The sequence below is a fragment of the Triturus cristatus genome, chromosome 3_2 (assembly GCF_964204655.1).
Source record: "Triturus cristatus chromosome 3_2, aTriCri1.1, whole genome shotgun sequence".
In the NCBI taxonomy this organism is placed as follows: Eukaryota; Metazoa; Chordata; class Amphibia; order Caudata; family Salamandridae; genus Triturus; species Triturus cristatus.
Genome location: NC_140584.1, coordinates 648,970,471 through 648,998,142, shown reverse-complemented (window position 1 = coordinate 648,998,142; position 27,672 = coordinate 648,970,471). Strand labels below are relative to the sequence as shown.

At 47.6% G+C, this 27,672-nt stretch overlaps 1 protein-coding gene across 1 annotated transcript in view; it reads right to left on the bottom strand.

Moving 5' to 3' along the window:
* Window positions 1-27,672, bottom strand: part of KANSL1L (KAT8 regulatory NSL complex subunit 1 like) — a 3,005,708-nt gene that overhangs the window by 2,267,262 nt on the left and 710,774 nt on the right. The window contains exon 4 of the mRNA XM_085647079.1: window positions 16,519-16,640. Coding sequence (XP_085503205.1) covers window positions 16,519-16,640 — 122 coding nt within the window. The remainder of the gene's footprint in view (window positions 1-16,518; window positions 16,641-27,672) is intronic.

The following is a 27,672-nucleotide window of genomic DNA, read 5'->3' as shown; positions in this document are numbered from 1 at the left end:
CTTTCCCTACTATTGCACTCACTGGAGTGGGAATAATAATTTTTACCCCTACGGTATCCAACGCTTACCCTAGAGTTGCACTCACTGGAGTGGGAATAGTAAATTTTACCCTCCCGCTATCCAACGCTTTCCCTACTGTTGCACTCTCTGCAGTGGGAATAGTAATTTTTACCCCCCCGCTATCCAACGCGTTCCCTACTGTTGCACTCTCTGGAGTGTGAATATTAATTTTTACCACTACGCTATCCAATGCTTTCCCTTTTATTACACTGTCTGGAGTGGGAATACTAATTTTTACCCTCCCGCTATCCAACGCTTTCCCTACTGTTGCACTCTCTGGAGTGGGAAAAGTAATTTTTACCCTCCCGCTATCCAACGTTTTCCCTACTATTGCACTTACTGGAGTGGTAATAGTAAATTTTACCCGCCCGCTATCCTACGCAACAAATATTGAATTTTTTAAATAAATATTAAGTTAATATATATGTATTATTTTTTTTTTTACTTACATTAATTATTTATTAATTTTAAAGTAATTTAAGTATTTTTAAGTATGTTTCAGTTAATTATATGTTTTATTTCATTAACTTTACATTAATTTTAAGACATTTAAAAAAATTCGATATTGTGACTAACTATATTTTTTACAACGATATTTAGGATTCTATATTTTTGTACATACCTGTTTGGAGATAGGGCTTCGATATTTTGGCATTCTATATTTTTCCTTCGATATTTTGACAATTCGATATTCTTCTTCTCGATATTTCGTTAGTGATCCAAAGTATATACCAGAGGTTTTGAAAGCTCTACTTAAAAATGAAGGGCCTGTGTGTGGGAGTCTCTGTGGTGTTTCTGCCATGTTGTCACTAGCCGAATATATCGATGAAGCTCAGTAATCAGTGCCTTGCTGCATAGGCTTGTGAAGCAGGAACAGGCCAGATGCCACATGACGATGGTTGGCCTCTCCAGTGTTAGTGAAAGAAGTTTAGAAAGTGAAATTTAATATCCCAAGAAGGCATCCCAAATATCAATGTCTCGGATAATAGAGACCCTATAATCAAGAGCATCTCCATGACCTCTCCTACTATTGGTGCTGGGCTTACTGGAATTGGTGGATGATAAATCCCTCACATCTAAAACCACAAAGCAGCAACTCCATCTCTGCTAACAGTTCAAAAAAGACCCAGACTTATTAAAGACAGATCCCAAGTCGAATTCAATAAAAGAGTTGTCTAAGGTGACCATCACCCTCCATATTATTACGGAAACTGTTCCAAACCCAATACTTTATTGAGTTAGCCTTATGTATTATGTGTTATAGACCTGTTTTGCTTCCGTAAAACAAATTATTCTAACACACCTGAAATCAATGATTTGTAAGTGAAAAGTACAGGATTGGAGAAAGTGTCCATAGTGACCTGGAATGAGATGATCAACCTAGTATCTGCCATTCAGAGAAGACATTTCAAACAGGACTTTACAGAGACAGTAGGCAAATGCTCTCTGGTGTCCTGTAGGTTATTAATGCAGCTCTAGATTCAAAGGCGTTGGCAGCATCTGGTTACTGAAATAGGATCACCCTATGCCATGCACCCTGATTACGGATCACTTATCTGCAACCTGATGCACAGATGAAAATTCTCAACCTCCTATTTTCAGACACATCTTTGTTTGGTCTACATACTAAAGAAGAGATGATGAGGATGAAAAATTAGTTGGAAATCAGGTGGAAACCCTTCCGGCTGTTGAATCCTGGTCCAGGTCAGCACTCTCCCCAGCAGCTCCGCTCTTTGCCGCTTCATCCAGATGCAGAGCCCTCCCTCCTTCAGGGTTCGCGCCGGCATTCCGCCGTAGAGCACAGGCAATCCAGATTTCCAGCCCCGGCTGGTGTCCCCCTCGCCCCCTGCCCTCGTGGTTCCCGGTTGCCACCAGTTTGCTACTAGTCTCTTGTCACCTATTTTCGCTGTTTTTTCAACTGATTTCTTCCTTGGGTAACTTTTAATTTTATTTCTTATTCCCTTGCTCATTTTATTTTCGTGCTCGAAGCTGGCTTTCCCGGCGCTGCTGCCCCTGCGGCCCTTCCCCCAGACACAGCCCCTGCTCCTGCCTCCCCTCCTCCAGCCCCGCCCCATCCCCTACTTCATGGCGGCCGCTGTGGGGGAGTGTGTGTGAGACCTTGACCTCTGGTCCAGGTCAGCACTCTCCCCAGCAGCTCCGCTCTTTGCCGCTTCGTCCTGTTGCAGAGCCCTCCCTCCTTCAGGGTTCGTGCCAGCATTCTCCTGTAGAGCACAGGCGATCCAGGTTTCCAGCCCCGGCTGGTGTCCCCCTTGCCCCCTGCTCTCGTGGTTCCCGGTTGCCACCAGTTTGCTACCAGTCTCTTGCCACCTGTTTCCGCCGTTCTTTTAACTGATTTCTTCCTTGGGTAACTTTTCATTTTATTTTTTATTCCCTTGCTCATTTTATTTCCGTGCTCACTTCTGCCCTTCCCGCTGCTGCTGCCCCTGCGGCCCTTCCCCCACACATGGCCACTGCCTCCCCTCATCCAGTCCCGCCCCGTCCCCCTCTTCATGGCGGCCGTGCCAAAGACGCGCCTAAGGCAAGCCCCTCTGCACCCGTCCGCGAACAGTGCCAGGAACCCTGGATCTCCGGGACCACGCCCATACATCTCCGCTGCCCTCCACACACTCAACCCCGGAAGACTCAACGGCTGCCAAAGGGCCACACCGAACAACACCCAAGGACAATTCTCCCGCAGACACTGCCGACGATCCTTCACCATCGACTGCGCCCTGCAGACCGTCGAAATCTTGCTGGATGCCTGCACCACCGGAGCCCTGACATGCATCCTCCTCAACTTACGCTCCCTACACAGACACGCCATAGAGATCTGGGACCTGCTCAACACCCTCGCACCAGACGTCGCCTTCCTCACCGAAACCTGGACCATCGTCACCTCCAGCCTGACATCGCCACCGCCATCCCCGACGGATACAAAATCCAAAGAAGAGCCCGCCCCCACTGCCCAGGAGGAGGACTCGCCATCGCTCACAAGACCTCCATTCGACTCTCCACCTCCAACACGGGCGACTCCCACTCTAACACAAAACACCTCCACTTCTAGATCCGTACCAACCCCAGGACCACACTACGGGGCACCCTCGCCTACAGACCCCCCTGGACCACGCACCCAGTCCGCAACCACCATCGCCGCCCTGGTCATAGCCCACGCTATCACTTCCACAGACTACATTCTACTCGGAGACCTCAATTTCCACCTTGACAACCGCAGCGACCCCGACTCCATCACCCTCCTCGACAACCTCTCCAATCTTGGACTGAAGCAGCTCGTCACCACCCCCACGAACAGAGCTGGACACACCCTCGACCCCATCGTCGCAACATCCATTTCAGCCATACCTCCCAGCCCCCCTGGACGGACAACTACTGCGTACACTTCACCTTCAACACATCCACCGGACCCAAAGCCCCCCCACGCCCGCCTCGAAGGAACTGGAGCAAGATCACAGAGGAGCACCTCAATGCCACCCTCCTCCTAGACCCACCCTGGGCAACGACCGACGCCAACTCCGCAGCCCAGGAACTCCACCGCTGGATCTCCAGCTGACCTGACAAGCTTGCACCCCTTCGCCGCCCCAGTAAACAACACCCCCTAAAAGTAGCTTGGTTCACCACCGATCTCCAAGCAGCCAGGCGCTCCTGCAGGTGCCTCGAGAAATCCTGGCGAAACCGGAAAACCACTGAAGACCTGAACTGCTACCGGAACGCCCTGAAGGAATACCACCAGCTTTTAAGAGACACAAAGCGGACTTTCATCAGGAACAAAATCTACACCAACGTCACCAATGCCAAAGAACTCTTCAGCGTCATACAGCAATTCACCAAACCCCCCAGCGAAGCCACGGACGTCACACCATCTCAGGAACTCTGCAACAAGCTCAGCTCCTATTTCCATCTGAAACTCAAGGCCCTCTACGACAACTTCAGTGAACAGACGCTGGACGCCACCCCACACTCCACCTCCACCAACAAGGAGCCGACCATCACTACCTGGAATCCTGCCTCCGTCGAACACACCACTGTGACCATGAGGAACACCTCACGGACCCCTGCCCAGCGCAAATCTACCACAGGGCCACCGCCGCCATTGCACTCGAACTAGGATGCACCATCAACGCCTCTTTCGAATCCGGGATCTTCCCCGATGACTGGAAGCAGGCGGAGGTCAAACCTCTCCTGAACAAAGCCCACGTCAGACCCGACAGACCTGAAAAACTACCAGCCCATCTCTCTCCTCCCCTTCGCTGCCAAAGTCACCGAGAGAATCGTGAACACCCAGCTGATCGCCTTCATCGAAGAAAACTCCATCCTAGACGCCTCCCAGTCCGGATTCCGCAGCAACGACAGCACTGAGACGGCCTTCCTCGCTGCCACCGATAGCAACCGCATGCTACTAGACCAGGGGCACACCGCAGCCCTCATCCTACTTGACCTCTTCGCAGCTTTCGACACCGTCTCACATCGCACTCTCGCAGCTAGACTCCACAACGCAGGTATAGGAGTAACATTCCTCTCCTGGATCCGATCTTTTCTCTCCGGCAGAACCCAGAGGATCAGTCTTCCTCCTTTCCTCTCCGAACTCACACAGATCAACTGCGGAGTTCCCCAAGGATCATCACTCAGCCCCACGCTCTTCTACATTTACATGGCCTCCCTCCCCGCCATCGTCAGACAACACGGGCTCAGCATAGTATCCTACGCCGACGACACCCAGCTCATCCTCTTCCTCACGAAGAACCCCGAAGACACCACATTCTGTTTCCAGGAAGGAATCAGAGACGTTGCCACCTGGATGAAAAGCAGTTGCCCGAAGCACAACTCGGAGAAGACTGAGGTCCTCATCCTCGGACCCTCCACCTCTGCTTGGGACAACACCTGGTGGCCCTCTGCCCTCGGGAGTCCGCCCACCTTGACAGACCACGCACGGAACCTCAGCATCATCCTCGACTCCTCCCTTAACGTGACCCGCCAGATCAACTCCATCGCCTCCACCAGCTCCAACTGCCTTCGGATCCTCCGCAAGACATTCAAATGGATACCACCAGAATGCAGAAAAACCATCACCCACGCACTCGTAACCAGCAGATTGGACTACGGCAACGCCCTCTACACCGGAATCAACAGAACTCTCCTGCACAGCCTACAGACCATCCAGAACGCCGCAGCCAGACTCGTCCTCGGAACTCTACGGCACTAGCACGTGACATGACCCAACACCTACGTGACCTCCACTGGCTCCCCATCGAGAGGAGAGTTACCTTCAAACTGCTCACCAACGCATTCAAATCCCTCCACAACATCAGACCCAAATACCTCAACAAGAGAGTCTCCTTCCACGTACCCAAGAGGAACCTTCGCTCCGCAGACCTCGCCCTTGCAGAGACCACCTGCATCCGCAGAACCAGAGCAGGAGGAAAGCTTTCTCTTACGTCGCAGCCAAAGCCTGGAACGAGCTCCCTGTGAACATCAGACGCTCCCCCAACCTCCACACCTTCAGGAAGAACCTCAAGATCTGGCTATTCAATTGAACTGGAGCTGCACCCCCCTCCCTCCTCCCCAGCACCTTGAGACCCTCATGGGTGAGTGGCAAGCTATATAAACCTCCTGATTGATTGATTGGAGGAGAAAAAAAATAGAAAATGATTGTCAATTTTCAGTATAGGCCACACTGTTATTGACCTTTGAGCATTCAAACCCTTCACTAGCATTTACAGCCACAACATCAGCGGTAGAGCAAGATATATCCTTACAAACGAAGAGAGTCTAACAATAAATCAATTGGATTACAACCAGCCATCACCTCAGGAAATGACTCTCCAATATCTGTCAATGTCTCCTCAAGTCCCTTCTCTCTATTTACCACTCTAGTAGGAGAAGGGTTATCTTTATACTTGGAAGAGTGAGTAAAGATCACAAAAGACAGGTATGTGCTGACTATTGCTACTCTTGATGCGCAAAGGCACCTCCACCACCTATTCCAACAATACCGAGATTTCACTTAGCCAGTCTGAGAAAAGAGACCTCCTGCTAAAGAAGTGTGTAATTGAACTAGTGCCTGGCCCCCACACAAAATATTTTCTGATTCAGAAAAAAAGGCCCAAAGAGGAAATTCAGCTTCATAATGGATCTGTGTTTGGCCAAAAAGTGGGTCAAAAAGGGAAAGATTTTGTACACTAGTTCTCTGTCGAATTGTGCTTCACCTCAGGCAAAGGGGGTAGGATGTTGTAGTGTCCTGCGGGACACGTTCTAGTGTCCCGCAGGAAGCTGTACTTCCAGCCACTCCCCTGAGGGCTGGACACACCGCACCCCACACCCACCCACCACGGGTGTCACGAGTGACGTGGCCCCGCTAATAAAGAGGCCCGGGTGCACGTGCTCGAGGCCAGTTACTGCACAGGAACGCCAGGTGTCAGTCTCCCTCATTTACCAGAATGTGGGCCTGAGGCCCAACTTTACACTGGCGACGAGCGGGTCCGACCCGCGTGTGCACCGCCTGCTTTCCAGTTGTACCCCGAGAGGATCGGTAGCCCGAAGCACCTGCACTGGTGCGCCTGTACGAAGTGAACCTACCGCTGCCAGCCGACTCACATTCAGGCCTAAGAGAGGAGCTGCTACTGAGTGACCCCTCAGCCACTGCCCCACGTCCAGCTACCCGGCGGTACCAGCAGTGAGCGTGATTGAAGCCGGCAGGGAAAGCGCGCCCGGCCTGCGGCGACACATACAGTAAGCACCAGCACGATCTCACCCATTTGTGGCAGCCCAACTCGGGTAGGGGGAGGAGGAGTGTGTCGGAGCTACGGAGGCAAACCCCACCCCCCCCGTGAACGAACTGCGGCACCGCCAGGCTCTGTTGCCGAGGCCCCGGCGTCCCTCACACTACACTGAGAGTGCCACCTACCCGGTTTTGCAGTGACACAGCGCCTGTCAGGCCTCGCGCCTCCACTCGCGCCCAGTGAGAGGTCTGCCCGAGGTGCCCGTTTGACGGAGCGGACTGACTCCGGTGATTCGCCATCTCCTGCCGGTCTGAGCGCAGGGGTGGGAGGAGCTGCTGCCTATCGTCTCGCTGCCCCCAGGGGAGGAATGGTTGATGGAGGCACCCGCCTGTAGAAGACACTGTGCAGCGCGCGGCACGAAGGGCGAGCTGCCGCGACCCCAACCGCAACGCAGGCGAGTCGCTCAATGGACCGTCAGCCAGACTGACAAAGGTGGCTGCAGCGCCACCTAGCGTCCCCTTTGCCAGCACCGCAAGCCCCAGTTTGCATCCTCTGCCCCCAGCGCACTTCGTGGCTGCTGAAGGACTGCCACCGGCAAAGGACAAGAAGGAAAGAGTCGTCCCCCGATGCAGCCCGGCTGACTGATGAACCAGCACAAGCGCTGCACAACACTGCCTGCAATAGAACGCAGTGTCTATGGCCCCAAAGCTGCTCAGGCACTAAGGACACTGGTGAAGGGCCAGCACTGCAGCGCCACCTGGTGGCTGTACAGCAACGTCGCCTCCACACCACAACCCTCTGCGCGAGGCAGACCTGTCCGTGACTGATTTTGCAAGAGGACTGTCAGCCGCAACTCCACTAACCTAGGAGACGCTGTCCCGCCTGGAAATTACCCGAGGCAGCCATATCAGCACCTGCAGCGCCACCTGGCTGCCAGGGACAACAGCGCGTCGGGTTTTTAACGAGGATTGAAGGACACCGGCAAAGCTACCCCCCCCCAAGAGAGCACAGCGCCGCCTAGTGGCTGAGTCTAGGCACCTCGCCAAAACAGCACTGGCACAAATATTTCCCCCAGGAGGCAAGACAGCCCCCAGTACAAACCTGCGGACAGTGCAGGAACAGCTGACGTGCAACACACATGCTCAAGAGAAACTGATACCACACATTGGGGGCCGCCAACTCTACCCCAGCACGAACGGGAACACCCAAGCACTCTTCAGCTGCCACACTGAAGCTAAAGACAGTCACTCATGGCAAGAGTGAGTCAACCAGAAACGCAGGCGCCAGCATGACGTGGCATGACAAAGGATGCGTGGAAGAGTGCAGCACCCGGTCTAAATCACTGAACTCTGTAAATGTCAGAACTGAACACTGTTTGCCACCTCAGCAAAGCGCAGCAACAAGCGGCAACAAGTGAGGCCGGCTACGTCAGGACCGCGTCCCACACGCTACTGCCCGTTCAGCTACGACTGGAAAAAGGGGAAGAAATCAAGAACCCCATGAGAAGCCACGTGGCGCACATTGACTTCCCACCGCGACCAACACCAGCAGGCGAGAGGGGCAGACCAGTAAAAGGGTGGCTGCATTACACCCCACAGATCAGCAGCAGGAGAACACAGCAAATGATCCTGCCAACCAGCTGGCTACTGCAGTCAACGGGTCCCCGAGTGCACACCGCTACCACCAGGAAAACCACCTGCTCACGCCCAGTTGCGGAGACGGACTGCACTAGACACAGCAAGACGGGCCCTCACAAAAGACTGCCCATGAAGTGGCCATCTGCACCCTGCAAGTGAGAACAGCCAGGACGCCCTCGAAGACAGCGAAGTCTCCAGGTAGCTGCCACACTAAAGAGCCCCCAAGGTGCCCCCAGCTGCACCAGCGCAAACCAGCAGCAGAGAAGCAAGAGCACTGCCTGCCACTTCTGCAAGTACAGGGAGAGACTGTCAAGCCCTGCAAAGAGCCGCAAGAAGTTCAGAGTTATACAGGGACAGCCACCACCAACAAGAATGGACGACCTGCCAAGACAGCGACGTCTCAAGGGAGGCTGCCCCCAGCAATAGTGCAAGACAGACTGGTGTAGAGCACGCACCACACGTGGCTGCCCAAGGCCACCGCCGGGGAAGAGGTCGCATCACCCGCCCCTTCTGGTGAACAGGCATAACGCCAACCACACCACAGGCACACCAGTGCCAGAAGGGAGCGCCCAAGGCGAAGACAGAGCGCACGTGGTCCGAAGCACGCAGAAGACCACACCAGTGAATCCGACAACACGGGCAGGCGCCCGGGAGATAGAAGCATCTCCGCAACGAAACACAGCTGAGCGCAGCACAGAGAGCGACCATGTCCCCACTGCACCAGCGAAGCCCCGCAGAGGGCCGAAAAGCAATACAGGGTCCTCCTCAACACAGCCTCAAGATGGAGTCAGCGGTGACCCACAACAGGCAAGAGAGGAGTCGCACCCGCAGCGGCCCGAAAGTGACACAGTGTCCGCGACACAGTGTCCTCCTCAACACGGCCTCAAGATGGAGTCGGCGGTGACCCACAACAGGCAAGGAGGAGTCGCACCCGCAACGGCCCGACAGCCACCCAGTGTCCTCCTCAGCACTACCTCAAGATGGAGTCGGCGGTGACCCACGACAGGCAAGAGAGGAGTCGCACACACCACGTGGCAGGCCGCCATAGCAACAGAGGCTCCAACGCCAGCGACACGCGACTGGACGTCACGTCGCTCGGCAAGCAAGGAGCGCGCTGAAGCGAAGGCAGAAGCCGGCGCCACGACAGCGCCGCCTCGAGGTCCAAGCGCAACGCCCTCGAAGAAAGAAGAGTGACAGCCTGTCACCCTGAAAACCGGAAGACACAGGTGGGCTGAATAGACCAGAAAAGGGAGACGATCGAGGACTCACAGCAAGCCAAGACTCACCCTGACACATCCGACAGCCACCAAGGCAGGCCAACGTCCCTGGACACAGCCGCACGGGAGAACCGAATGTAAGCCACAGCAGTCGCGAACCGAGTCTCTCCACAACGCTTCCCCAGGTGAACAGCCACTCCCGATGTGTCAGTAGTCCAAGTCAAGTGGCACCCCTGCTCCTGTCCGCAGATGCCACGGGTGAAGATCAGCGCCACGGGTGAAGATCAGCTCTGAGTGTCCGTCCTCACACCGCCTCAAGATGGAGTCGGCAGTGGCCCCAAGCCAGGCAAGAGAGGATTAACACACTCTACGTGTTAAACCGCCACGGACACTCAACATCAGCAAGGCGGATGTGCGTGGCTGCCCAGGTCCATTCTGACACCCGAACTCTCTCAGCAAGCCACCACCACCTGTCATTCCGACTCACCACCTGGCTGGTAGCCATCACCACGCCAGCCATCAGCACATGCGTCAAACACCACTTCTCGAGTACCGATGGACTGGAGTCCGAAACCGTTGCCACACAAGCCGACTAAATGGAACCAGAAACCACCTGTGAACCTGGCCTACACCGGAACCGCGGCAGCGAGTGCAAGTCTTGACCAACAATCATCCACCCATGAGGGTTGTGCGTGCGACCGAGCAACGGCTCCTCGACGGTCCTGCAGCTGCCACCAGATGGCACACAAGCAGCGGCTCCAGGGCAGCCTTCCTACAGTCCCGCAGCAACCCCAACGACGGGCCTCCCCAGGCGGGAGAGCAAGGAGAGACTTTGCCCCACCGACATGATTCCGGTCACCGCCAAGTAGTTCAACAGGGACAGTCGGTCCAGCAACACCCACTTGAAATCTCACATGAGACTCCATCCATGGTCACGACGCAGCATACTAAAAGAACTGTTAGAACTCACCACAGACCATCACCGACGTCAGCAAAAGGGAAGCCATACAAGACATGTCTTTGCCAGCGAACTGTCGGTATGCAGCGGACGTCTCCAAGCCAGCAGTCGTGGCCTGAGCCCTTCAGGTTAAAATACGGGTGTCTGCTAAAGAAGGTCCTGCCGCTAGCCAAGTTCGCCAGCCCATGTCTGAGGTCGTCCTGCCACCTGACTCGAGAGACTGATGGACCCTGTGGTACTTAGGTAACCGTTTGTTTTCTTCCCCACAGGTTGGACTGACACTTTGTTTGTCCTTCAATAAAGTTGGGGAGGAATGTAGTGTCCTGCGGGACACGTTCTAGTGTCCCGCAAGAAGCTGTACTTCCAGCCACTCCCATGAGGGCTGGACACACCGCACCCCACACCCACCCACCACGGGTGTCACGAGTGACGTGGCCCCGCTAATAAAGAGGCCCGGGTGCACGTGCTCGTGGCCAGTTACTGCACAGGAACGCCAGGTGTCAGTCTCCCTCATTTACCAGAATGTGGGCCTGAGGCCCAACTTTACAGATGTGTGCTGTAGATCTTCAAGATGTCAAGCATCCATATTCCAATAACAAAGAAGTACATGGTGCCTGAGAAGTGTAGCAGGAACATCACACTACCAATATGTAGTACATCTGTTTGGTCTGACATTACCCCTCAATCATTTTTTAAATGCATGGCAGTACTAGTAGCAAACCTTCGATAACAAGGAATATTCGTCTACGCTTACCTACAACTGGCTGACAAGGCTTACAGGTACCAAAAAGTTGAGCATGATTTTCAAATGACTAAGTCTCTCTTTCTCAGCCAAGGGCTACAGGTAAACATGCAGAAATCGGAGACATCCCTCGAAGTTCTATCTTATCTGGAGGCAGCTTTGGACATAGTACACGGAAAAGGGTTTCCTTAGTAGGAGAGAGTGTCAAGAAGTCCAGTCCTTCAGCCATGCAAATCTTTTCGCTACTGGAATCCATGACTTCTTGCTTTTCTATTGTGCAGAGTAAAGAACTACATGAGAGGCCTCTCAAGCCATATTTGGAAGATCACTGGTCTCAGAAGGAGAGCAAATAGGATGACAAACTATGACTCTTGACAACAGCAAAACAATCTCTATCTTGGTGGTTCAAAATAGACAATCTGCTCCAAGAGGTTCCTCTTCAATCAAAATTAGGTGGAAAACCTTACGGCTGTTAGTCTCAAGAAGAAGAAAATAGAAAATAATCATCAAGTTTCAGTACAGGCCACACTGTTATTGGCCTTTGAGCATTCAATCCCATTACTGGTCTTTACAGCCCCTACATCAGCTGTGGAGCTGGACGGGCAGTTCATTTAAGAGCTCTGTATGTGCAAGGTAAGGCAGTCTACCAGCCTCTCAAGACCTTTCTACTGGGTCCGATGACAAGCAAGATACATATTCACTTCCTGTTATTTGGTTCCAATCAACAAGTTGCACCTGCTCATTCTGTAAGGTCATAGGGAGTGTACTAACACATGTTTTCTCCAAGGTTCGGGAATCTACCAGACGCCATGTGCCCCACATGCCACATGTGATTTAGCTACATACATTGAGCCTTCTAGAAGGTATATAAACTCAGCTCGATCCTGAATGGGTGCTTGGCCTCCCTCACTGTGGAACACGCTTCACACTTCCTACTCACTTAAAGAATCCTGACGGAACTAAGAAGCGCTCCAGTCTCCTTCAAGTCCAACCGAAATTGTTGTTCCCGGGGCACCAGCTCCCTTGAAGTCCTCCTCCTGGCTCCCTCCGGTAAAGCTACTACAGACCCCTCACGACTTCAAGTCAAAGCCCTGCTACCTTCTTCGAACTTCAGCCAAGTGGAAGAACTAGGCTAAGTACTTGATATCAGGTTAGTGCACACTAAACCTCCTATAGTAGTAAACAGGACCGAGTATCCCCATCTCACAGACTACAGACTTTTCCTCCGTGTCCTCTCTGTGATTTACTCTAACACTTCTTGTGTGTTTATACTACGGACTCTTCCTACAACCTTGGTGCTAGAACTGTCACTGCGCAAAGATTAAAGACTTTAGCTCTGTGTTTCTCTGGTAAACAGTAGTGCTGAGAAAAAGGCATACCAGAGTCCTTGATATATGCACTAACCTTGCACCCCACCCTTTGCTTCGAGTGTATCGAGTGTATACTTAGGCGTGTATGTATCTCCAACATCTGCTCTGAGTGTATCCTTGGGAGTGCAAGTAACTTCAACCTAGGTTCCGAGTGTATCCTTGGAAGTGAACGTAACTCCAACCTTTGCTCCGAGTGTATCCTTGGGACGGCAAGTAACTCCAACCTATGTTCCAAGTTTGTCTATGGGAGTGCCAATAACTCCAATTTGTATTTCAAGTTTATTCCTAGGAGTGCCAAACTCCAATCTGTGATTTTGGTTATTCTGCTCTCATGACGAACTGCTGATGAAACCTGTATGTTTATGTCACTGAAGTTAATGCAGGTTCATTGTAAGTAGAGACCTGTTAGTTTACTGATGGTAACTGCTGATCCTGTTATTTCCAGTGCATTCCGTTATTGCAAAGCCAAAGGTTCTGGTCCAGTGCTCATCTGCCTCGCAAACGTAGGTCTCAGAAGTGACAAATTCTGTTACAGTGTTGCACAGCCGCTGACCAGATCCAGTACCGCAAGTCTCTCTTTTCTTATGTTATCCCATCTCCCCTTGCCCCAAGGGACGGTGTGAGATCTAAAGTTTTGGTTCCTTGACTTGCATTGTTCTTGGGAAGAATAGGAGGTCCAGCATCGGCTCCAGTGTCGTCCCCGCCGTTGGGACCAGGTGAGTGAATGGCAGCATGCCTCTTAAAATCAGACAATATAGGCATATGAACTTGTCAGTCATGCATGTAGGACTTGCTATTCCTTCCAATGGAACAGGTTTTGCTCATGATGTTCACAGAAAGAGTATAACCCTTTCACGTGCTAAGAGGTTATTTTACCATACCTATTACATTTGCTACAATCGAAATTATAGTTTTCTTCCATAAAAGTCCATCTTGCTGCTTCACCAGCTAACAAGAACGGTCCAAACCAAACATCCTTTTGTAAAACTCATATAACAATGGAATTTTTGCACTATCTGAAGCAAGGGTTTTTCCCCAAATGGATTCCTCCTCCTCTTTGGAAGCTAAATGTTGTGTTGTCAAAATTAATGGATCTGCATACTAACCTATTCACAAAACTTAATCCAATATCTTTCTTGGAAAACTGTTTTCTGAGTGGCTAACACATCAGCTAGGAAAGGCTAGTAAAATTCAGACCCTTTCAGCAGCTGATTAATGCAAATAGGGTAGTAATGAGAACTCATCCTTCTTTCCTCCTTAATGTGGTACCAGAATTTCATGTTAGCCAGTGCTGTACTCTCCAATTTTGCTAGCAATTCATCCTTAGGAGCAGATTGTTCATCATAATGGCTTGATGCCATTTGAGTTTGTAGTTTCTATCTAAATAAAACAAATGATTTATTCAAATCTAATCAACTCTTTATCGACTAAGGTCATATTCATCAGATTCTGACACCTTCAAAACTGTCCATTTCTTAGTGGATTATAGCTTGCATATCCCTATGTTATTAACTGGCTAGCATTCCACTGTCAGAAAGACATGAAACCCATTTCACTAGAAGGAAATCAGCCACTAGAATCTAGATGAGACAATAGGTCTGCATGCAGGACAGCAACTTAAAAATCAATATACACTTTACACTTTCAAGGATACTATTGGCTTGATTCCAGTACAAAAGCTGACTTTAGTATAGGTCAATTCGACCTGAGTAAAATACAGGATTGATCTTTAATCCAGTTTCACATATTAGACATAGGGTCTTATTTGGAGTTTGGTAGATGGGTACTCCATTACAAATGTAAAAGATGTCCCATTCCCCTTAATACAAGTGTATTGTATCCTAATGTGACTGTAATAAGGCAGACAGATGTCCATAATGATTGTGATCCGCCAACTTCTAAATCAAGCCATTTATTCTTGTGCATGAGCAGCAGGGGTTATGACATTTTTAGCTTACTATGCTAACATTTATGACTATCAGTGATGATCCTTCAAAGCAGAAGAAATGGTTACTTACTTGTTGTTTTTGAACTGCATCATATGCATCTTCGTTGAAGTCATAAAACAAAGCTACATCCTTCCCGACTTCTTTTCTTGGGGATCTGGAGCAAAAACTTCAGAAATTTACTCAACTACTAACTTCAAGAAGACTTGACTGTCTGAGGCAACTGAAAGTACAATGCATCCATGAGCAGTGGAAGCCACTAGAGCTTCAAAGGAAACAGTCTGTTGTTTTAACTCTTAAAATGCATACCTATCAGTCGGCACTTTTCTTCATTACTTAGACATGTAGGCAGTGGTCTGTGCTGGTGGGGCGCAACAATGTAGTTTTGAGATGGGTTTTGATGCAACAAGCAATCTAGAATTCTGGAAAATCTTGCCTACCATGGGCTTTTGATGGGTGTTCTGCAACATCTGGAAATGTTTAACTCTTTAACCTCTTTGTTGATATATGGTCACATGCACTGATATGAAGTATTCCGAGGTCCCTGCATGCAGCAGGAATTATTCCAAGTTTTACTGCTTCAATAAAGATTTCTACAAAGCCGAACCAGAACTACAAGTACAAGTTTGTTCTCTATTCCACCATACTAAACTTTACCCACGTTTATTACGACGTGGCAACAGTTATCTAGTTCCCTTCACAAAAACAATAATTAAATAATTAAACTGTTTAAAAGTACATACATCACGCCCTACCTGTTAGCGAAGATGGAGCCCATCAAACCACATTGTTGCTCCAAATGTGCACTGGAACATGCTGATTTCTCTCACTTTGCGTGAAGCTGACCACCCATACTGGGATATTGGGGGAAGGTTTTTCGCCATCTATCCCGGATGATTGTATCGAATTACATCCGAGCCCGCTGCTGGCCCTGTTAGGCTATGTCAAGCCTTTACCGGCGAGAGTAAGACGATTTGTTGCTATTGTTCTTCTCGCTAAGAGACAGGTCTCGTTATATTGGGTGGGCGGGGGAGGGACCCACTGTTCGGGACCTAATCTATTGTGACACTACTAGTGACATGTATGCCACATTACAATCACTTGCCTCACGACCCAAAAATATATGGCAGCCATTGCGGACGTATTTTTTGCTTCGCCCTGAGGATGTTGAATGATTGTACTGTACCAAAACTGAGCCCCAATAGATTACATATATACATGCAATGCATAATTGTCTATCGCCTCATTTTTATCCCCATATCATTTATACCTCCATACACCTATTCAAGGGTTTATAGACACTCCTCTTGTTATGATACAATACTGACATTGTGGACTGCGCACGCACATAGACTGGCTCTTTAGACCCCCTTTTCATTTCCTCCTATTGTTATTCCAAATGTAACTGGTGCAACTCGATCCTTTTCTGTACGTGTGGATGTGCTCACTACTGAATATAATGTACTCTAGTTAGTGATGCTGCATATGCTGGTGCTCTTATGATGTCATTTCTGCTGTCCCTGTATCTTTTTTTTAAATTATTCTTTTGCTCTCCTGTCCCTCATTTATTTATTTTTTCTCCATTTGAAAACGTAATATATATATGTACTTTTTTTAAATGTTTACAAGTATTTTTGATAGTGTTAAGACTGCTTTTTTTTTTACCTGACAGCTTTGTCAGAGTAGATAATTCAGGAAAAAAATAACTGGTGAGCCACAATGCCATTTCGAAATAAGCAGAAATCATGCAACAATTACCAAAAAGATGAACTAAAACAGACAGCACATTTTCCAATGTTTGCAACACACCACATCACTGTACGACACCAGATTGAAAATAATTAAAATTCTTACCTCAGAGAGATGCCGTTGGCCAGCCTTTTGTGATGGTAGGACTTTGAAGACTGGGGTGGTGAGGTTGGAGATAAATTGAGAGGCACCATTAGACTGTTGACAATTTCAGTCAGCTGAGCACTCTGTAAGAACCAACAAATAGGCAATATTGTAATTGCTAGTCATTAACATCTCAGTGCTGCTAAGCACAAGACCCATGATCGAAACATGTACTCAGTATAATAGAGCAGATACTGTGTATAAATAGGCAGTTTGATTGTCAACCTCTTGGCTAATGGGAACTTTATCACTCATCTCCTTCAAAGAAAGGAATAGGTATCAGTCAATACCTTTTCCTAGAACGTGCTACCCAGGTTTGCAGATGAGCAGAATGAACGGTGAAACATGTTACCTGTATAGTTACTATAACAATATAGCGCAGATGACTTATGTGATGGAGTTGAGCTACACACTTGTCAGGATTTTCTTTTGGGGGAAGAGTATTGGGAAGTTATTTATTTTCCGTTCTAGTTATTCATTACAGGTATTTTCCAGCAGAATGTCTAAGCACAAATGCGGCATTCTCTAAAACCGTTATTTTTTCACTTAGAAAAACATACAAATAATAAAAATATGCACATAGGCACCATCATTTTCTTTTGTTTTAAAAATGTTGCTATTAAGCCGAATCAGTAAGAGTACATCAGAATGAAGAAAGCTCTGCTTCTAATCATGTTTTAAAATGGAAAATGACAAGAACATGTAACCTCAAAAATGGGGTGTAAAGAGAGCGCAAAACTGACGCTACACATTCAAGAATTCCTGACGTAAAAGCTTTCCAGGATGCCCTTCAGTAAAAAAAAAAAAACAGGTAGTTGTGTTTTTTAAGGTGATAAAGGAGAAGATAGCACAGTGGTAAAGTTCTACACATGGATTTCAGTGCATAGAGTGGTAGGAGGGATGCTTATCGATTCACAGAGAATACAACACACATTAAAGAGAACGTTCTGTCCATATGTGGGCTCTCGAAATACTTATCAATCCATACACATTTTAAAAACATGTACTTATATGGACAAATACAAATGAAAAGTGCAGCCTATAAAAGTCTGCATTTGCTTTGGTTTCCTTGTTTAATTTACTTCATGATACGGAAGCTAGTAGCTCCTTAAAGCAGCAGTGTTAAATTTCAGCTTTCCATTGCTGCCGCCTCCTACACTGCATTTCACTCAGCTTCTTCCTGATTTTTGTTTCCTATAGGCAACAAAACTACAAAGATGTATCAAGTGTGTGAGGAAATGCCTCTTTTTGCATTATCACCCCCAAAGGTTTGGACTGATACTGCTGTTTTTTTTACTCTAAAACTGCACTGAGGCTTGCTAACCAGACCTCAGTGCCAGTGTTTTAACCAATTACAAAATGTATGTTAAATTGTCTACCCCAATTGGCATTAGTTGACCTACTTATAAGTCCCTAGTATATTATACCAAGGGTACTCGGCATGCAAATTGGAGGATTCACCCAGGGCTGCAGCACTGATTGTGCCATCCTGTGTGCAGCAGCGGTCCGTGCAGGTAAGCGCAGTGCTGCGGTGGGGGAAGTCGACAGACGATGGAATAGGATTTTTATTTTTTTTATTTTCCCTATTCCCTTGTCTGTCAACTTCCCACCCTCCCGCCTCATCATACTTACCTGCACGGACAGCCACTGCCTGTGCGTGACAAAGTACAAAAAGGCTCCCAGACTGCCACCGCAGCCTAGAGGAGCAGTTTTAAAACTGCTAGCTTGACTTTGCCATTTAAACCAATGGCAATGCCCCCACTTCCCTAAACACTGTGGGGCCGATTCACAGAACTAACTTAAGACAAAATCCTAAACTTACTACTTTTGGTATTCACAGAAGTGGGGGCCCGATTCACAAAACTAACTTAAGACAAAATCCTAAACTTACTACCAATTTGGTATTCACAGAAGGCACTTACTCATTTTGGTATTCACAGAAGGCATCATTTCAGTATTCACAGAAGTTAGTAGTCCTAACTTTAGGACTCCTAAATGCCTTCTGTGAATACCGAAAGTCTTAAAGTTAGGATTTAACTTTACTACTCCTAAACTGAGAAAAATCCTAACTTTACGACTTTAGGTTGTCACAGAAGGCATTTAGGAGTCCTAACTTTACTACTACTAAACTGAGAAAAATCCTAATTTTAAGACTTTCGGTATTCACAGAAAGCATTTAGGAGCCCTAAAGTTAGGAGTCCTAACTTTACTACTCCTAAACTGAGAAAAATCCTAATTTTAAGACTTTCAGTATTCACAGAAGGCATTTAGGAGTCCTAAAGTTAAGACTCCTAACTTCTGTGAATACCGAAATGAGTAAGTGCCTTCTGTGAATACCGAAATGAGTAAGTGCCTTCTGTGAATACCAAAATGAGTAAGTGCCTTCTGTGAGTTAGTTCTGTGAATCGGGCCCTTAGGATTTTGTCTTAAGTTTGTCTTAAGACAAACTTAAGACAGACTTAAGTCTGTCTTAAGTCTGTCTTAAGACAAACTTAAGACAAAATCCTAACTTCTGTGAATACCAAAAGTAGTAAGTTTAGGATTTTGTCTTAAGTTAGTTCTGTGAATCGGGCCCAGAATATAAGTCTGCGCTAAGGAAAGCCTATGGAGCCCTAAGGCAGGGACCTGAATATTATTAAGTTGGATGTATACTTTAAAAGGTCCTAACAGGAAAACTTCCAAATTGTCCTTTTTGCTATGGAAAAATTAGTAGCCCCTTTGACTAACACAGAATTACCAGCTGACCTCTCAGTCCGGCTAACTGCTGAATGGGAATACTAACATGGGTACTTCAAGGTATAAAATTAATTGTGGCATTAAATCCGACTTGATGCCCAAGTCCAATTTAATGTCACTTTTAAGGAGAGGCAACATTTAGAAATATGTCACTCTGTTGCCCAGTATGTTCAGTGGCACTGCACTGTAGCTGTCCACCAGACAGCCTGCTGCCCTCCAGGGGAGTAGTGTGAACGACTCCTAGGCTCAGGAACAAAAGAAGCCTTCTACAGAGGGAGGTGTTACCTCCCCTTTGCGGGAAATCACTCAGAGTGTTGGCCTAAAAGGCGAGCTTCAAAGGTTAAGCCGCCTTTAGTAGGTAAATGGCATTCACACTCATGTGGGGCTGCCCCTTTGTTCAGGGAGACAAACTGGTGACAGGAACAGAGATGGAAAAAAAGTGGCCAAACAGTTTTTCCCAAGGGCATGTAGCCCACAGGTAGCCACACATCTAGGGTGAGCCACCAAACTCCTAACATCCAAGGAAGGGTTCAATAATTTATGAGATGGGCAAAAGAGTGCACTCTGGGATTGCTAGATGCCACATATAGCTGGATGTCCTCACAGTGCAGGAGGAATCATGGTAGCCCATTGGCTAGTGACCACGTCATTCCTCCAGGGCACTTTCTGGGCATAAATATGGTACCCCTGGAAGCCTGAACCTCAGATTAAGAAAGAACTGGAGAAAGAATCAAAGAAGGCCTGCCCTTCTGACCCCTGAACTAAGCAAAGAGAGGCTACACCAACTGCTGGAATGCACCTGCCACACCTTGGGCTAGCAAAAAGAGGAATGTGCCTGTGTCTCCTGGCTTGTGGAAAAATTGCTCCCGAGCCCCAAACCAAATAGGTGACTCCAAGGATCAGTCGGCTGATGCCCTGAATCCAGCACCAAGGCCATCTAATCCACTCCAGCAAGTCAGTAGCTACATTCTTCAAATCACCGTTGACGGGCAACCCAGTGAGATCCATCCTTGACAGCCAAAAGTTGCACCAGAGTCTGCTGGACCCGAGAGTGTCATCTGGTCGCTAAATAAGGACACCAGCCTTCAACAAAGTATACCGCTGGACACGCTGTGTGCGGAGATCAGTAGCCGAGCTGCACCTAGCCTTCTACTGGCTGAAAGAGGACTTTGAGAGACACCGACCTCTGAGGCCAAAGTCACCCCACCTTACCCGTGGACCGAGGAATAACTGCATGGACACCCCCGTTGACCGCACAGAACCCAGAGCATCTTTCAGCATCCTCGGCATCAGGACCACTCCACTAAATTGTATGGCGATATTGATGTATAGTGTGCAACTGGACTTGAGTCTGCTTTAGTGACCAGGTGACTGTCCAATTACTCCTTATTGATCCCCCTGACCTCCCTGTTGGAATTGGTTGTCACCCTCAGGCCGGAGTAGCTAAAAACAACTCTTTCAATCTGTTCAAAAGTTTCTAAACAATACGGTTCCCAGTGCTTGTTTGCACTTGGATTAAATAGGTGAGATTTACATTTTACTTTACTATCTATATCTCTGGAACGCCGACGGGGGACTGGGGATGACCCATCTGTACCTATATTATTTGGCCACGCGGCTTCTCTCTATACATGATTGGTGCAATGGGGGTTGGTCAGACCCGGCATACAGGCTCAAAGTCGCAGAATTGGGTTTCGCCAAGATCCAGGCCATGCTATATGGGGCCCCTATTCCCTCCCGCCTGCCAGAGGTGACACGCTCTGCGCTGCTGGCCTGGCGGGCTGCTTTGCGCCATACCAAATGGACGCACACGTTAACCCAATGTACTCCCTTGTGGCAGGGGACCTAGCTAAGAGACATCAACGCACTACAGGGGTTTAGAGCCTGGGACTTGATAGGCATTTCGCAACTAGATGATGTATGGGTGGGGGATCACATGCGGACCTTTGAGGACCTTCAAGGCAGGTACTCCTTACACCGGTCACAATTCTACAGGTACTTGCAGCTGTGCCACGCTCTTCACACCCACCTTGCGACTGGCACGAGCCTTCCCAATCACAGTCCACCTGAAGCTCAGATAATGGTCGGTGACCTGAGGAGGGGTGGCATCTCCCGTATTCACCGTACATTGATCAATAATGCTCCCACTTCCTTGGATCGATTTCAGGCTCAATGGGAGGGTTGGATAGGCACCTTAGACGAAGAAGACTGGAGCGACGCCCTTAATGCTTCTAGGATGGTCATGTCCTCCGCTAGACTGCGCTTAGTGCAATTGTACTACTTACATGCTGCATATCTCACCCGATACGCCTTCACCGGGCCAGAATAATCCCAACCTCCGCTTGTGCCGGGTGCGGTTATGATTCCGTTGATGTTTTCCACATGGTATGGGAGTGTCCCCAGTTGGAGCGGTTCTGGGGGGAGATTGAGGAGGTTTTTGGGTGGGAGGTCCCCCATGACCCAAAACACACGTTCTTGGGTATCACTGATGGGCTGGATGAGTCACGGAACGAAAAATAGTTTTACACAATGGCAATAGTGGTTGCAAAAAGAGACATTGCGGCCTCCTGGAAGCTCGCCGAGCCTCCGTGTGTTGGACGCTGGAGGACTGGGGTGGATTGGTGTGCTGCACAAGAGAAGGTCATGTACGAGGCTCATGGGTGTCCTAAGAAATACCGTGCGGTTTGGGGAAAATGGGTGGGGGTGGCGGAGTAGTCATGAAGGGAATGCTCAACTTTATACTCCCATGTGGGTTTTTGTTACTGTCTGTAGAATCTTATGGTACTGCTTTTCTTTTCTATGTCTTGGACTTATTCGGTGTTGGACTGTCTGACTGGTGTACGTTCTTTATTTTGTCAATCAATAAACACAAAAATTTGTTTATAAAAAAAAAATGGTGTTGGATTTCTTTTGCGTTGCGTGACTTTCTTATTTCGCTGTTTAGTGCTCCTAAATGCTTCACAATAGTTTCTTTGTTTAAAGCCTTGCTGCTGCAAGCCGCCACTGCCCAGGGGCAAGCTAAAAGTTTTACAAATGAGCCTGACAGGACTCAAGACAGTTTTGCGAGTGCATTACATGGGAAGGTCGCACAACCGTACCTTATAATACACCACAATTGTCACACTGCAATTTTTTTCTTTATGTACATTTTGGGATTTTAACTTGCCAGTTATTTTTATAGTTTGGCTTAATTGCAGGTTTTATCTTTGTTTTTTTATGAAATCTGTTTTTCAAAGTACATGGTTTGTATTTATATTGAACAGTAATCCAGGGGGAAGACACTTGTAGGCTTTATTGGCATAAAAGAGAATTGGCCGGTGCTTAACTTGTAAAAAAAGAGGGCCCAAGCCCAGGGCTCTCCTCAGAAGCCCGCAGATGGTGCAATTGAATGTCTGCACACTGATTACCAAGCCTGCACAGTCCTAAATGCAACTCCTACTTCTTTAATCCACTACCAGACACTCCCTGTCTGATGATCTCACTCTTGCAGGTCCCAGCTTTCTCCTTTTGTGATGGTTTTTCTGTCTTTTTCTTTCTCTGTCTTTCTGATTCTTTCCCTTGCTTGCTCTCTCTATTTTTCTGATGCTTTCAAATGAGTGTTGGTTCGCAAAAATGAGTGAGGCCCAAATTAAGAATTGGAGAAGTCTATGGTGCAGAAGTAACCAGTAATTATCATTCATGCAATTTCCTCTGATATGTAAAAAACAGTAGATTAGAATAGTGAACCGACCATCAATCCATGACTTGGGATGAATGTAATAAATATTTTTCGAAAAACATATCTCTTGACTTGAGTCAGACTCAGTATAGAGGTTGGATGGAAGATTGTCAGGTTAACAAGACCATCTATAAAACCCTTAGATAGGAAACCAATGAAGAAACTTTCAGCGAGTTACAGTGACTAGAGCTTTAATCTCACTACCCGAGACCTCATTAAAACATGGCGATACCAAAGGGGATGATGGACGGAGCGTTTGAGCAAATCAAACACTCACCCCCTGTCAACTGATCTGGGTTTAATCCATCATCATTCTTTAGCTCACTCCACCACCCCAGTTCAGACATGGCCATATGCAAATCAAACACTCACCCCCAGTCAACTGATCTGGGTTTAACCCATCATCATTCTTTAGCTCACTCCACCACCCAAGTTCAGATATGGCCATATGCAAATCAGTCTGTCCCTGTGCCTCATGGGAACAGTCCATCCCGAACTGCCAAGCCATGTCTTCCCTGGACTGGAAACAAGCATCCTGGGACCGGTTTCGTGTTCATAATCCTCATCAGCCAGGCTATCTTGAATCCAGTGGCAAAGTGAGCAAGGGACCCACGTCTGGGCATACCCTGCCAACTTAGGGCGAACAAAGCGATACCAAAGAGGATGATGGACGGAGCGTTTGAGAAAATCAAACACTCACCCCCAGTCAACTGATCTGGGTTTAATCCATCATCATTCTTTAGCTCACTCCACCACCCCAGTTCAGACATGGCCATATGCAAATCAGTCTGACCCTGTGCCTCATGGGAACAGTCCAGCCCGAACTGCCAAGCCATGTCTTTCCTGGTCCAGAAACAAGCATCCTGGGACCGGTTTCGGGTTCATAACCCTCATCAGCCAGGCTATCTTGGATCCAGTGGCAAAGTGAGCAAGGGACCCACATCTGGGCATACCCTGCCAACTTAGGGCAAACAAAGCGATACCAAAGGGGATGATGGACGGAGCATTTGAGCAAATCAAACACTCACCCCCAGTCAACTGATCTGGGTTTAATCCATCATCATTCTTCAGCTCACTCCACAACCCCAGTTCAGACATGGCCATATGCAAATCAGTCTGACCCTGTGCCTCTTGGGAACAATCCAGCCCGAACTGCCAAGCCATGTCTTCCCTGGACCAGAAACAAGCATCCTGGGACCGGTTTCGGAGCATTTGAGCAAATCAAACACTCACCCCCAGTCAACTGATCTGGGTTTAATCCATCATCATTCTTTAGCTCACTCCACCACCCCAGTTCAGACATGGCCATATGCAAATCAGTTTGTCCCTGTGCCTCATGGGAACAGTCCATCCCGAACTGCCAAGCCATGTCTTCCCTGGACCGGAAACAAGCATCCTGGGACCGGATTCGTGTTCATAACCCTCATCAGCCAGGCTATCTTGAATCCAGTGGCAAAGTGAGCAAGGGACCCACGTCTGGGCATACCCTGCCAACTTAGGGCGAACAAAGCGATACCAAAGGGGATGATGGACGGAGCGTTTGAGCAAATCAAACACTCACCCCCAGTCAACTGATCTGGGTTTAATCCATCATCATTCTTTAGCTCACTGCAGTGTTGAGGTGTAATGGAGTTGGCCTTCTGGCTATGGAAAAAGCATCCATAATTTCCTCTATGAAATATTTGATCACTGAAAAAGAATGACTGAGATCAACAATTTCCAAATGCAGACAAATGCACTGTAATAGAAGAAGAAAGCTTAAGGCAGTTTGATAGAGTACAGAGCTCCCAATCACCTCATGATCCTGAAGCCTATGCGCACAACACAAAGACAGCTCATCACATCAGCTAAAGCAAAGTATCATACAAATCCCATCAATGAAGCCGCCAACAGAAGCAGAACACTTTTCAAAACAAACAAGTATTGCATCAACCATTGCCAGACCCACCTACACTTCACACAAAAAATCAATCTCATCAACCTCTTCTTGAGTAAAAAATACAGGAGATCCACATTAACAAACCAAGCCTTCGTCATCTCTTGCACACACCCTTTCCAAAGAATCTCTTGATTGATAGCCTCCTAAGCCCTATCTCTTGCAGAGACTCACAGTTCCTCAAATACCTTTCTTATAAAGATTCCGTCTTACCCTTGTCCTTTATCAAAGCTCTCTTGGGATGCTCTCTCACCTCTATTCGGTGTGCAGACAGAATTATCAAGTTTTTTATATCAACTGGCAGAAATATTGAGTCCTAAATATCGTGAGTGAGAAATATCAACAGCAAGAATATCGTGGTCAAGAATATTGATTTAAGGTAAATAATATCAATTTTAAAAATATACTTGTTAAAAATATCGATTTTTTTAACGTTATGTATTTTAGCATATGTTTTAAATGTATGTGATTTTTTTTTGTATAAGACTGGTTTATATTTTGTAATATATGTGTTACATTTTTAGTAGTTATAAAAAAAATGTATTTGAATTTTGCGTTTTTTTAGTTCAGTAGCGGGTTGTGGGTTTATAGGGGAATAGGGTGGGAACTAATTTTATTATATTAAATTAATGATTATTTTTTATTTAATATTTATTTAATTGAGATGTTATAGTGTTACATGTGTAAAGTAATTTATTATTGATAATTAGTTGTTAATTAATAATAATTTTTTAATTATGGTAATTGTTTAATTATTTTAGGTGAGCCTTTTAGTGTTTATAGGTGTAAAGGGAGGGAAGATTTATTTTTTTATTGATTAATTAATTTGTTGTTAATAAATATTAATTAATTAATTGGTAATTAATGATAGGTGTGTGTTTTGGGGTTGATAGGGGTAAAGTGTGGCAAGTATTTATTGTATTTATTATTAAATATTTGTTAATTAATATTAATTAATGTAATTAAAAAATAATTATGGTAATTGTGTAATTCATTTTAGGTGTGTGTTGTGGTGTTCATAGGGGTAAAGCGCGGGAAGTAATTTCATATATAGGTGCCGATTCCGATCCGTGTAAAATATTCCCCGTACGAATCGTATCCAGATTTTTTTACGTACGAATCGTACAAGTCCCGTACAAACTGGCAAGTACGATTCGTATGTAAAAAACTCCATACGAATCGCATTGGGAAAATTCCCCAACATGTCCTCGGGTCGGAAAAAGTGTCCGACACGTCCCCGGACAGTTTTACATACGGATCGGGAAACCGAAGTCCGAACACGCAAGTACGATCAGTCCCGTCCGTCCGAATGCACAACCGTATGGTAAAAACACCGTACGGAGCGAACCACTATAGCAACCATGGAGACGTCCAAACATGTGCCCGCATATGCGCTGGACCCCCAGCCACCCCCCCGGAAGTACGCGCCGGACCCCCAGCCACCCCCTAGCAGTACGCGCCAGACCCCCAGCCCCCCCGTGGATGGACACGCCGGACCCCCAGCCCCCCCGCGGACGGACGCGCCGGACCCCCACCCCACCCGTGTATGCACGGTGTGTACCCCCACCCCCGTATGTACGGAGCGTACCCCCACCCCACCCGTGTATGTACGGTGCGGACCCCCACCCCCGTATGTACGGAGCATACCCCCACCCCACCCGTGTATGTACGGTGCGGACCCTCAACGCTCTGTACATACGGGGGTGGGGGTACGCACCATACATACACGGGTGGGGGTACGCACCGTACATACACGGGTGGGGTGGGGGTACGCACCGTACATACGGGGGGCTGGGGGTCCGGCGCGTCCGTCCGCGGGGGGGCTGGGGGTCTGGCGCATCCGTCCGTAGGGGGGCTGGGGGTCCGGCGCATACTTACGGGGGGACTGGGGGGGTGTTCGGCACGTACCGGGCCCCCTTTTCCTCACGCTTCGCGGCGTACTTAGCTTTTCCGGCACTTTTTGGGTGCCGTACAAATATTGCCGTCCGGAGTGCTGTCGGTACGAATCGTACTTGCTGGTACGTAAAAAGCTGCCAAACACCGTCTGCATGTCGCGTATGCGCCGTCCCGGATCACATTTGTATGTATTTTTGTGTTGGTCGGTGTTTTGTACGATTCGTACGGAAATGGTGTTTCCGTACGAATCGTACTTGCATGTTTATATGGTGTTTTTACCGGGTACGAGTCGGACGGAGAAAACGCTCCGACCGACAGTTCGTACCCGGTTTCTCCAGGATCGGAATCGGCACCATAGTTGTTTATCAATGTAAATTATTTGGCATTTATTTTGTGTAATTGTTTTTATTATGTATTTTATTTTCATTTCAAAGGGGTAAAGGGTGGGTATTAAATACACTGTACTTACTTCACAATTAGTTATTTAAAAGTAACAGTGTTTAATTTTAATATACATTTTAATTGTGTAATTTATTATTTTACAGTTTAATTTAGGTGTGTGTTGTGGGGATTATAGGGTTAAAGTGTGGGTAGTTAATGAATTTGTATTCGTTTTTTTGTTTTAAATTAATATTTTTTTAATTGATAAATTATTTTAATTATGGAAGTAAATATTTTTTTTTAAATTAGAAGCTTGTGATTTGTGTGGTGTTATAGAGTAGGAAATAAAAATAAAATGAATACATGTTTGTTATAATTAACTCCTTGCATGCGTCGGACGCGCGGGAGCCGTCTGACGCATAAGTGCTCAGGTGCGTCGGACGGCTCC